Source organism: Pelodiscus sinensis, chromosome 2 (assembly GCF_049634645.1).
Source record: "Pelodiscus sinensis isolate JC-2024 chromosome 2, ASM4963464v1, whole genome shotgun sequence".
Classification (NCBI taxonomy): domain Eukaryota; kingdom Metazoa; phylum Chordata; order Testudines; family Trionychidae; genus Pelodiscus; species Pelodiscus sinensis.
Window position 1 is genome coordinate 255,448,745 of NC_134712.1, and position 12,563 is coordinate 255,461,307.

Consider the following 12,563-nt stretch of genomic DNA (forward strand, 5'->3'; position numbering starts at 1 on the left):
TCCCCAGCCTCTGTTTGTCAGAAGCTGGGAATGGGCAGCACTGGATTGTTGGCTCACACGATGATTCCCTGTTCGGTTCACTCTGTCTGGGGCAGCTGGCATTGGCCACTGTCCGCAGACAGGATCACGAACCAAACAGGCCTTTGGGGTGTCTCGGTAGGGCTGTTTTTACTGTCAAATAGAAACAACGTACGTAGATCAATCAATACTTTATCATATGCATATGCAGGGCTCGATAATCTCTGTAATCTACTCACCCGTGGCGAGTAGATTACAACCCAGAAGAGCCGGGTTCCAGCAATCTGTGCATGCGCAGAACGTCGAAGAGCACGGCTGGTGAGCAGGGTTCCCCACGGCTCCCCACGGCTTGGCGAGATGGTACATTACACACACACACACACACACACACACACACACACACACACACACACACACACACACACACACACACACTCTCTCTCTCTCTCTCTCTCTCTCTCTCCCCCTTGCCCCCACCTCCACCCCCAGCTTGTTGTTACCAATAGTGGCTCCCCCTAACTGCACTGGCCAGGTGAGTTAGATGGGGGAGGGGTGGAGCCAGGCTTCTGCCGATCCGGATCGATGCTCCGATGTTGACAAGACGAAAACCCGGGGTCCCTCTGCAAGATGCCTCATATTTATCCCTCTCATGCAGCCAATTAGTCATCACCTCGCCTTCTTTAATGCTGCTTCAGAGAGGGTCCTTCCAAGGGCAGGCACTTGCTGCTTGACTCCCAAGGCTGTCTGTATGTCCAGTCTTCAATGAGCTCACTTCATAGGTATTGTCCTTGGATCTGGCTCCCAGCCTCTCTCCATCCTTGCAACTGCTGCTGGAGGTGCTCACCTTTCAGTCTCCATTCACACCTCATTCATTTCAACAGGAGAAGACATTTTTCTTTACCTTAACTATTCCTAAGACCTATAACACACTGGATACAAGGTTTCTCTTCATACAAGGGATTCTATAAGCAGGAAAAAATATATCTAAAAGGACAAGATCTATAAAACGACTTACAAGTTTCTCTTAATACAAAGTTACATGAGAATGAGACATGGCTATATGGAAAAGTTACAGAGATTTATCCACATGCTAAGTACTGGGAGCATCAGTGAACTGGTGGTGACCATGGCCAAGGTATTTGCTTATCCTCGTATGACGGACAAAACTGGACATTTCTTACGGCCACTGCCTGGTCTGCCCCAGTTGGTGACCTGCTTTGTGTCTCATTTGTACAGACCGTCCGGGGCCGGTTTTGTGTTTAGCTGAGTTTGGTTTTGGGTAGCAGCTAAAGAATTGGTTGCTTCAGTTGAATCTTCAGTCCTCCTTGCCGTCTTGTCCCGTTGGGGCCCTGGAAACACCACTTTGACAGCCCAATGCACATGGTAGGGATGTCAAACCCCGGTTATTTAGTTAACTCATTAAACATTATGTTTAACTGGTGAACCGATTAAACAGGGGTGGGGGGCCACTCCATCTGGGGGGGGCAGCTGTTAGATTAATTGTTCTCCTCCCTGCAGGCCGGAAGATTCAGTCTCCGAGATCCCGCTGCTCCCACGCGACGTCCTGCACGTGCTGAGCCAACAGCTGGCGCACTACGTGGCCCAAATTGCCCGGGAGGAGGCGGCTGAGGCGGGCCTTGGCCAGGCGCTCCTGCACGTCAAGTTTTTTATCATCATCTGCAGGTAGGCGGACGAGACCAGTCATTGCTGCTTTGCACTCAAACGCCTCGGAGCACCGGGTCGCGCTTCCCGAAACCTCCAGAGCAGCGTTTCTTAAAGTGTGTTCTGTGGCACGCCGGTGTGCCGCAAGGCAGTTGAAGGTGTGCCGCGGAGAGAATCGAATTCAAAATGACCACCCTTAAAGGGACACGCCTCCTTTTTTTTTCTCAACAACTTTTCCCTGGAGGCTTTTTTTTTTTTTTTTTTTTTTTTTGGTCAACAATTTACAACATTTCCCTGGGGAATGGCCACCCTTAAAGGGGCAAGCCTTTTTTTTCCTCAACAAAAAAATTCTTGGTGTTCCCCATTAAAAAAAAAAAAATAGATTGTTTGGTGTTCCTCAGTCTTAAAAAGTTTAAGACACACTGCTCCAGAGGCAAGCGTGCGGGGCAGGGCCGCAGGATTTTGTCATCTCATAAACGATGACTCTTGTTTTCTGATTTCTGAGACACAGAGAGGGTCTGCCAGAGGGTCAGGCTGGAAGACTGGCCAGTAGAGCTGGGAGGAAATTCAAAATTCCTGTCAGCCAGGGCGTGGCTTTGGCCGCAAAAATCGGCCTCCCTTCCAGTTATTCGCAGTGGAAAAGGATATGGAGGACCTGTCCCCCTAGGGACCGAGGGGGATTCCCCTTTCAGAGAGCCAGCTGGGTATACAGACCCCAGGGCCTTGCTGAGTGAGCATGGCTTACGGTATAACAGTCAGGGAACAGGGGCGCAGGGCGAGTACGTGCAGGCGTTCGGGGCCGAGGCTGGAGAGGCAGAGGGGGAGCTGCGAGGCTGAGCTGAGGGCGTGTGGGGTTTTCAGCAGGGAAGAGGGATTGGTGTGGCAGGGAGGAAGGGGTGCGGGCTAATACCTACGCCCCTCGGGGTGGAGGGGAAGCCCGCACCAGGGGAGCGGAAGGAAACAGGCTTGGTCTGAGGGTGAAATAGGGAGCAAGCGTGTTTCTCTCCCACACAAAGCCAGTGCCCCCCGCTTCCGAGCTCCCCCCGCCAGGCTTTGGGGGACCCCAGGCCGAGCAATGTGCTGGGGAGGTCCCTGTAGCCATGACAGCCGCTGATTGTAGTGGCTAGCCCCAGAGCTGTTTCCATGGAAACCAATCCACCATCACTTGCGATGGCCGTGTTTAAGCTCGGAAAAGAGACTCGCTTCTCCCCTCCCCTCCGAGCGGCCGCGGCCCTTCGGCAGCTGCCTTCGGACAAGTTCTGGAGGCAGCCTGCGGTGTCCCAGGCCCCGGCGTGGAGATTTCAATGAAGTGCCCTGGCCCATGGCCGCGGGGGCTGCTAAACACCCCGCAGGGCATCCCGGGGCCAGCATCCCGTGATCAGCAGGACTTCCGCTGGAGACTTTAACCAGGAGACGAGAGCCTCACGAGTCCTGCTGCTTTCCTCTGCGTCCTGCCCCCCAAACACCCCACAAGCTTCCTGTGCGTTCCCATTGCTCTCCGGCCCTGAGGTGGAGGGGACCTTGCGTTGCTGCCGTGGCTAGAGGAGGGTGTAGGAGTGAGGGCACCTTGGCGTTCCCCCCCTGGCGTGTTGGATTCGGGGTACGGTTCTCGTCTCCCTCGAGCCTAGTTTCAGATCAAGATGCGCCAGGCTAGTTCCTGCCTGTGGTCGGTAGCCCTCCGCCCTGGCCTCCCCTTCCCCTTTCAGAGCACAGGCTGGCGGTTTTCCTTTCTGTTGTGGTGAGACCATCGTGTTCCTTCAACGGTTGCCGGCCTTGGCAACGCCAGGCTGCGTGGAGCCGTTAGTTTATCTGCCCACTATCTCGCCGCCCTGGCCTTTTGAAGTAGGGCGAGGGGGTGGGCCTGGGGCTACGTGGGGGGCAGGTGCTAGTGCTGGGGGGTGGCTCCGTTCTGCTTGGGGTGAGGTGCATGCAAGGCCGGTGCAAAGAGAGGGGGGGCAGCTTAATTCTCAGCCGCCTCGTCTCTTGGTGAGGGGCCTAGTCCTTGCTTACGTTTCATAGGAAGGGGGAGTGACAGAGGAAGCGCGGGGGGTGGAGGAGCCCGGGAAGGGTGAGAGGAGGGTGGCTGGAGGGGAACAAAGGCAGAATGCTGAGGCTACAAGGGCTCACCCTCCAGACCCCATCATTCTCTGCAATTCCCCACCCTCGGTGTGGCTCTTCCTACCCAGGTCTTTCTCTGGCCAGAAGATCAAAGCTCCTTGCCGTTGTGAATGGACTCGCAGTACCCCCAGGAGATAGGGCAGTGCTGGTATCCCCATTCTGTACCCAGGGAAACTGAGGCACGGAGGGACTGACTTGGCTGAGGTCTCTCTCCGCAGAGTGGCAGGAGTAGAACCCAATCCAGGGCTCTCGCCACCGGCTTACGCAGTGTCTGTCCCGTCCTTCCAACCCATCCCGCGGTACATGCTGGCAGCGCTGTTCCTGCCCCAGGTGCCAGCGGCGCGGCTGATAATGCAGCATTGAAGTATTTCACTTCACAGCCCCCCAGAGGGGCAGGTGTAGTGTTTCCCCATTCTACACGTGGCACGCCGGGGGCCCACCACGGCTTGGCTAGGCGCTCCCAGCATGACTCCGGCAGAGCTAGGGTAGACCCAGGAGTCCTGTCTCCCGGCCCTGCGAGACTCCGGCCCCAGCCCCGCTACGGGAGCCTTTGCTAGGGCGATGCAGCTGCATTGTCACTTTCTCTTCCTCCCCCTGCACCCGCAGCGAGAGTGAGAGGAGCTGGCGCGTTTGGGGGTGTGGTGTGGGGGGCAGGTCTGTTGGCTTGCCAGCGAAAGGGGAAGTGGTGCAAGCAAGGTAAAGAATAGCCGGCTCAATGCTTCACTCCTGGCTGCGAAGTGATGCCGCTTGGCTCTCAGCCACCACGGAGGGATCGGCTCCCCGGTCGCAGGGAAAGGCTAGGGATGGGGTGTGACAACCCGGCTCCCTCCGGCCACCAGGGAGGGCTGGGGTTAGGGCCATAGCACAGCAGCCCCGGCCCTCTGGGTGGCCAGTAAGGATTGTGTTGGAGTGGGTGGGGTTTGACTCCAGGGGGCGGGGCCTCTGGCAAAAGGGGCGGGGCTTGCCTTCCCCAACTGGGCCCGTGAGGACTATGCACCGGGAGATGGGCTACAATGCAGGGTAGCTCCTGGGGTGTAAGATACCTGGCTAGTCTGTGCTGGTGGATGACAGAGGGAGGAGGGTCTGTGTTCATAGCACTGGAGCACTGGCCCTGAAATCACTTCATTGCTCTGGGGCTTTGTCCCCACCCCCGTTTGTACAGGGCGAATGACTTTTCTTCCTCTCACACAAGGCCTTGTTTGTTTACATGGCATGCTGTTTTAGGGAAGCATCCGCCTGTACAGCACCTAGCATAGGGGGCCCCAATCCATCTTGGCTGGGTGTCTAGGAGCAGAGAAGCAGCCCGCTGGTGCTCAGAACAGGGCCTGGCTTATGCGGTTCCTCTCGCATGACCACGTGGATTCTTTCTCTGTGGAGTGAAAGAAGCCAGCGGCCATCAGGGGAGGGAAAAGGCTCCTATGGGGTCTGCCAGGCTGCTGATGTGTGGATAACAGGAGTGAAAACCTGGCATGTCAAGTGCATTTGAGCTTCTGTCTTTGTCAGCATTCCTAGCATCCTCCCTGTTGTGAAGGGGAAACTGAGGCACTGAGCAGGCAAACCCCTTGCCCAGAGCCGCACACGATATTGGCAGCAGAACTGAGATTAGAACCTGGGTCACCGTGCTCCCAGTTCCCTATTCTAGCCTCTAGATCAGGTTTCAGATGCTAAAAATGGCACGGTGGTGGATGTTCTCACTTCTTCCTGCCCTGTGTGCTGGTGCCAGGCTGGCTTGGCAGGAGATGGGGTATTGGTGGTTTTAGGAGAGGCTGTACGGCTTTGAACATTACAGCTGGCCTTTGGGGAGAGGACTATTATGTGATGCCCCGGTCACTTCCCATCTCTGTCCCTCTCTCTTTCGGCCTTTGTGTCTTTTCCCCCAGCTGAGGGATGGCCACGCTTTAGGATGATCCCTGAATGCAAACCTTGCTACCCGCCCGCGCTCTGAGTATGTCGACACTTGGGAGCCGGAGCTTATCCCGGAGTGGCATAAGGATCTTGAAGAAAAAGGGGTTTTTTTGGCGCAAAACAGAAACGGCTACACGGCTTCTTTTTGTGCAAAAACCCCTTGCACAAAAAGAATCGGCAGAAAATATGCTAATGACATTGCGATTCATGCTAATGAGTCCCTCATTAGCATATTTTCTGCCGCAAAAGCTTGTAGTGTAGTCATAGCCTAAGACAGGGGGTTTCAAACTCTGGGTTGCGGCTTGTAAGGGCAAGCTGCTAGCTGACTGTGAGACACTTTGTTTACCTGAGCATCTGCTGGTACTTCCGACTGCAGCTCCCATTGGCCGCGAATCGCCGTTCCTGGCCAATGGGAGCTGCAGGAAGCAGTGTTCTGATCTGCATCTCTTCCCGCAGCTCCCATTGGCTGCGAATCTCCATTCCTGGCCAATGGGAGCTGCAGGAAGCAATGTTCTGGTCTGCATCTCTTCCCGCAGCTCCCATTGGCTGTGAATCGCCGTTCCTGGCCAATGGGAGCTGCAGGAAGCAATGTTCTGATCTGCATCTCTTCCCGCAGCTCCCATTGGCCAGGAACAGAAATCTACAGCCAATGGGAACTGTGGTCGCCCATACCTGCAGAGGCTCAGGTAAACAAAGCATTCCACAGCTAGCTAGCAGATTGCCCTTACAAGCTAGAACCTCGAGTTTGAAAATCCCACCCTAAAACACAGCGCTTGTTTTGTTCTCTTTTTCCCCATCATAACTTGCACATATTTCTGTTTCCTGGGTACATTTTAATGGTAGACAAATTTAAAAATATCAGCTCTTCCGTGGTCTTACAAAACTCTCTTCTACAGCCCGGTACAACCCTCCATTAGAAAACATCGTGTGCTAGTGAGTTCCTCCTTCGTTCACCCCTACCTACACCCGGTGGCCTGCCCTAAGTGAAGCATGATAGCAGCATGACTGTTCTGTATTATGGCGGCAGGTAGAAACCCCATTCGAGATCACAGTCCCGTGGTGCTTGGCGATGTATGCCTTTAGTACAGTGTTTCCCAAATGGTGTTCTGGGGTACCCCAGGGTTCCGTGAAGTGAAAATAAGGGTTCCGCGAGAAAATTCCATTACAATAACATATTATTATTTTAAAAATAATAATGAATATTAAGCATTTATGAATTTTATTGAAAACAATTTTCATTTGTGTTGATCTCATGACCTTGTTTAGCATTTGTTTATTATTATCCTTACTTATTTGTGGTCTACTTTTTCAACTCCATATATAAGACTGCTAGTAGGGGTTCCACAAAATTCTTTTGAGTTTAAAAGGGTTCCGTGGCCAAATAAAATTGGGAAACACTGCTCTAGTAAGAGACAGCTCCTGCCCTGAAGCATTAATGGTATAAATGGACCAGACCAGGGTGGAAGAAAGGAAGTAGTATCCCCATTCTGTAGATGGGAAACTGAGGCACGGAGCTTTCACGACATGCCCAAGTTTGCGCAGGGAGTCTGTGGCTGGGGCATGTGCAGTGAGGACTAGTGGGTGGAGCTGGAGTCTGGGGCTTGGAGCCAGAACTGGGAGCCAGAGCCCAAGGTCAGAGCTGGTCTTAGAAGCCAGGGACTGGGAGCAAGATGAAAGAGGATGTGTCAGAGCAGCCAGCTGGGGATCTGCCAAGGGGCGTGCACACTTTCCTGGTGTCCCTGGGTTTATAGAGAGCACCGGCACTAGCAGCATGTCGTGTGATGCTTGGGCCCACGAGGCTCATGGCCTGTCAGTCGCCACTCAGCCAGAGCCGTCAGATGGCAGGGAGGACGTGTCAGCTGCCCGGGCATTGGCAGTCCCAGCAGGATCTTCATGCAGTCCTAGTCCCAGTAGGCGGGGAACCGTTTTTAGGTTGGGAGCCACCAGGGGCAGCAAGTGAAGGAAGGACTGGAGGAGGCAACCCCCCAGCCCTGCCCTCAGCTGAGGCCCTGCCCCCCATGGAACCCAAGCCACCTCCGTGCCCCCCCCCCGTGGGGGGAGGGGTACGGCCCGGCCTACTGGCCTGGAGCATGAGAATGGAGGAGGGTGCACATCCCCGGTCCCGAAGCACAGGGAGGGCAGGTGGCTCGCTAATCCTGCATCCCTGGCCACTCATCCTGCATCCCTGGCCAGAAGCACTGGGAGGGGTGGGCGTTTGGGGGCAGCAACCCTCTTCCCCCTTCCCTCTCCCAGAAGGCCTACAGTAGGTGTGCTGGGGACGGAGTGCAGGTGAGGCCAGGCTGGCAGTTTGGGACACCAGTACCTTCCTCCGCCTCGCATATCCACCACCCCCGGGGCTGCTGACCCACAGAAAAATCAATCAGGGGCCACACAGGTGAGACGCAACAAACAACAACAAAAACCCTCGCTGACATGGCCCCTGATTGACAAGGAGAAAGACACGCCCCACATTTCCCTCTCGCCAGAGTCTAGGGAGGCCCAGGCTAATAGATTTTGTGTGCTCCAGCCCTGTGGGGTGGCAGAGGGGGGAACCCCAACCCACAGGAGCCAGATCCAAGCAAGCTGGGGGTCTCATCCAGACGCCGGGCTTTAGGTTCCCCACTCCTGCTGTAAAGGATTCCTCCTTCCTTTCACATGCACGTCCAGAGAAAGCCCTCGCTATCTGCAGATTTGTTGTTTGTGGTTTTGCATATTCGCGGGGTGCTGCGCCCCACCCACCCAAGTGCATGACGCAGCACGGTGGCACTTTCAGCTGGCCCTCGTGAAAAAAGATTACGTTCTCTGAATTGTCCGTATTAACCATACGTCTGTATTAGCCAGACGTCCGTATTAACCCCTCCCCCTTCCTTATGGCACCGAAAAGAAACGCGAGCGATGCAGAGAATGGGCCAAAGGCTAAAAGGAGGGGGAAAAGGTGATGATTTGGAGCCAGAAAGTGGAATTATTGGCTACGCTTAACTTGCGAGTGGAATTCATTTTTAACTCCCACCATTCCATCATCATAATCGTCGTTATCGTTGGTCTTATCCCTGTCGTTGTCACCACCATTTTACAGAAGTCCAGCAAAAGGATGTTTGGTTTACTTTAGATATTGGCATGTGTTTATTGCATTGTTACTTGTACATATTAGTCGATTGCATCAGTAGCTCATTTTGCACAGGAAAAGGGCTTGTTTTGTGTCTGGAACGCCCCCTGCCCTCGGTATTCGTGGATTTCACTGTTCACGGTGAACTCCAAAACTGATCCCCCACCCCCAAATGGCAAGGGTCTCCTGTAGCGGATGAGTGTCTCTTTCTCTCTTCCCCTTCCCCCTGCTTAATTAGTGCTTAGCTGGGTTCTTAATGGGCTCAGCCAGTCCCTGACCACCTCCCGGGGAGCTCCCGCTGATTGGCCCGCAGCTGTGTGTGTGTGTGTGTGTGTGTGTGTGTGTGTGTGTGTGTGTGTGTGTGTGTGTGTGTGTGTGTGTGTTGAGGGGGGATGCTTTGTTTCAGGTCTGTGAACTCACCTTCTTGGATGGTGGTGGGGTCCGTCTGCCTCCTCTCCCCCCTCCCCTCCAAATTTTCCTGCCAGTGTCTGCCCTGGCGTCGGGGAGTCCCTTCCATTGGTTGCAAAGAGTTAAATGCAACTGCTGTCCCCTTTCCACCCATCCGTACCCGGCCTGTTCATGTGGGATATTCCTGGAAAGGGGCTGTGGAAACCCTTGTTTTCTCTCCCTTCCTGCATTCCTGTCCGCTGGTGCCTGCAGTCTGCCAGCGAGAGATAAGGAAGGGCTGATAATTGACTTGTGTTCATGGTGGAGCTCGGTGCCAGGGGCTCTAATTCAAGCCGAGGGCTTGGGAGACTTGGCAGCCGCCTTCCTCATTAACTGAGCACTGGAGGGTCCCTTTGAAGCGCAGCCGTGAGGGCCTCTCCACCAGCTACCTCCCGAGTCTCGCCAGGGCTCATCCCTGTCACACGCACACCCCCGATCTCAGAACGGGGCTGTCTCGCGGTGTTGAGCTCTGGAGACGGCCACTTCTGAATCACTGGGACTTGTGTGTGTGTGTGTGAGGCTTTGTGGCTGGTTTGTGCAAACCGGTGAGGTTCATGCCCTCTGGCTGGGCCGACCTGCTCTTGTGCTCTCTCTTAACCCTTGGAGCGGAGGAATTCCCACCCAGGGAGCTATTCCTTCAGCTCCCCTTAGTAAGACCACATCCCATGACCGCCCTCGCCTGCCGCACCCCCCACAGCCCGCACTGGGCTTCCTCTTTCTTCCCCCCAGCACCACCTCCCTTCTGCCAAAATTCAGGCTGTTGGGGACAAAACTCGAGCTTTCAGAAGGTTTCCCAACCTCAGAGTGTTTAGCCATGTGGTGGTCATTGTTGCCCCAATGCTATGGCTGGAGGTGCAGCCAGGACGGGGGCATTGGCATGAGCAGGTGGAGTTCACAGACTGGTCCTGCCAAGCAGAGAGGACTTGATTAAAATGGGAGGGAGGGGGGAGTTTTGGCAGAAAATTTAGTTTTTTCATGGCAAAAAATTGAAATTTTAGCTAAAACACCAAAGAATGAAAAATTCTGAAGAGCTGCCGCAATGCCTCATGGGAGTTGTAGTTTGGATGATGTAGTCCACTCAGGGAATCCACCCCAGCCGAACTATTTTATTCCATGGAGTCAGGAAGTGGGTGGGGTGCATGTCCCGGAGTGGCCTACATCTCCCATGAAGCAACATAGTCTCTCCCCTTTGGTCAGGGGAGGCTGTGCATCATGGGAGATGTAGTCCAACCAGAGAGCCCAGCCCGCAGTGAAGAATGACTGGGCCGGTGGGCAATATAGCCAAAAACTTCAGGTTTCCACACAAAGCAGATGCTTTTTCACACAAAATGGAGGGTTTTTTAAGAAAACAGTGTTCGTGGACCATTCGTGGCCTGCAGGTGCCTTGAGCGACTCCTCCCCCCGTGTCTGCCTGGAGCATTTGGCCTGTCGAGGTTCTCTCTGAGGGCCCCGCTGGACTAAGAGGTTGGTGGGAAAGAGGAGAATCTCTGGGCCCGTGATGGCCCGTTGTAAACAGGGGTAACTGGAACCGGCTCTACGCCAACTGCAAACCCGCCCCTGCCAGACGAGGCCGGTCAGCGCCTTTTACTGACCCAGCCCTGGGAAATTCGCTTGTCTCTAGCAGCATTCAGGTGGGATTGAGTGAATTTCCTCCAGGGAAATTGTGCGTGTGCCTCTTTGAGTCCTGATTGGAAAGTTCCTCTGGCTGAGAAGGGCTCTTGCCCCGTCTGACTGCCTCCATCCCATTGCTGGAGAGGTGTCTGGACAAATATGGCTGTCCTTTCCCCTCCTCCAGTTCACCACCTCCCTCCGTGGCAATTACCAAGGGACTTTCTTTGGCTTAGGGGAGAATCCGCCAATGCCTCTCTGTAGGCATGGCTGTAGCAGTGGGACTGGTTCTGCTTTCAATTCCCTTCCCATCAGTTGCAAGCACAGCTCTGCCTCTTCAGCACTCCATGCCTCCCCCTTGGGGATCTAGGGATGAACGCATAGTCAACCTATGGAACTCGCACAGTCAACCTGTGGAACTCCTTGCCAGAGGATGTGGGGAAGGCTAGAACTTTAACAGGGTTCAAAAAAGAGCTAGATAGATTCATGGAGGTTAGGTCCATCAATGGCTAATAGCCAGGATGGGTAGGAATGGTGTTCCTAGCCTCTGTTTCTCTGGACGTGGGAGATAGGGGAGAGATCACGTGAGGATTACCTGTTGTGATCCCTCCTTCTGGGGTATCTGGTATTGGCCACTGTCGGCAGACAGGATACTGGGCTAGATGGACCTTTGGTCTGACCCAGTGTGGCTGTTCTTCTGTTCTGTTGGGAATGAATAGAATGAGCAACCCTGCTACCATGTGCCAGCACTTAACTTCCAGTCATTGCTCCCTTTAAGCTCTGCACATGGGTGGCCGCCCATGAGAGAGTCCAGTGCTGCCCCAGTTGGTGAGTAGAACGCTCACAGCTGGCAGCCTGTGTTTCTACTGGTGGTGCACATATCTCAGTGCACAGAACAAAATTTATTCCACACACTCGGAAAAAAATTGGTGTGACAGTTGGTGCCAACAAGCCCTCTCTGCAATGCTAGTCAGACAGCAGGGCTGGCATTACTATGAGCTCGTGTTTGGTGTCTCCATCAGACTGCGCTGCCTTTAGGGTGCAGTGGAAGATCCATCTGGTTGAGTTACCTGCCCCCTGGACAATTTTCAGGGTAGTAGGATAATTGCTTCTTTTGACCCTCATTATGTGGCTATTGTATAGAAGTTGCCTCGAGCCATGGATAAATCCCTAATTAGCACGGTTATGGACTAATTCACTAAAAAACCAGGCACCGCTCAGCTGATCTCCCTCCCCCCTCTCCCTCCCCCACCAATCTATCACAAACAATGCAGTTCACAGCTTTCCCCTTTGCGCCCCTGATCTAAACCAATTGCAAGAATTTCTGATCCTCCCCCTTTTCTTCCTTTCTTTTCTCCCCTTGCAGGAATTTAGAAAATGTCCAAGCCGACAGGACGCCAGTTTTTATCCACGAGGTGCTTAGCTTGCTGGTTGCATGTACAGCCAAGGTAAGGGCCAGCTTTCTAGCATGTGTGTTTATGCCAGTCACGTGCCCAGTGAAACAAGGCTCTAGACTGGTGTTTCTCAACCCATGGTACGAGTACCCTTGGGGTACTCAAGAGACGTCTGGGGGTGCGTCAACACAACTGAAATTTGGAGAAAACGGAATTTTTGTTGTAAGTTTTACCGCGCTTTGTTATTTGTGTACTTTTTACACCCAAAAATGTCATCGCCCACCTGGCTACGATTAAGTTGTTTA

The 12,563-nt window shown here is 54.0% G+C and overlaps 1 protein-coding gene across 1 annotated transcript in view; it reads left to right on the plus strand.

The window, feature by feature from the left end:
* The window catches only part of NBEAL2 (neurobeachin like 2), a 182,143-nt gene that overhangs the window by 81,502 nt on the left and 88,078 nt on the right, over positions 1-12,563 (plus strand). The window contains 2 exon segments of the mRNA XM_075922980.1: positions 1,537-1,701; positions 12,231-12,312. Coding sequence (XP_075779095.1) covers positions 1,537-1,701; positions 12,231-12,312 — 247 coding nt within the window.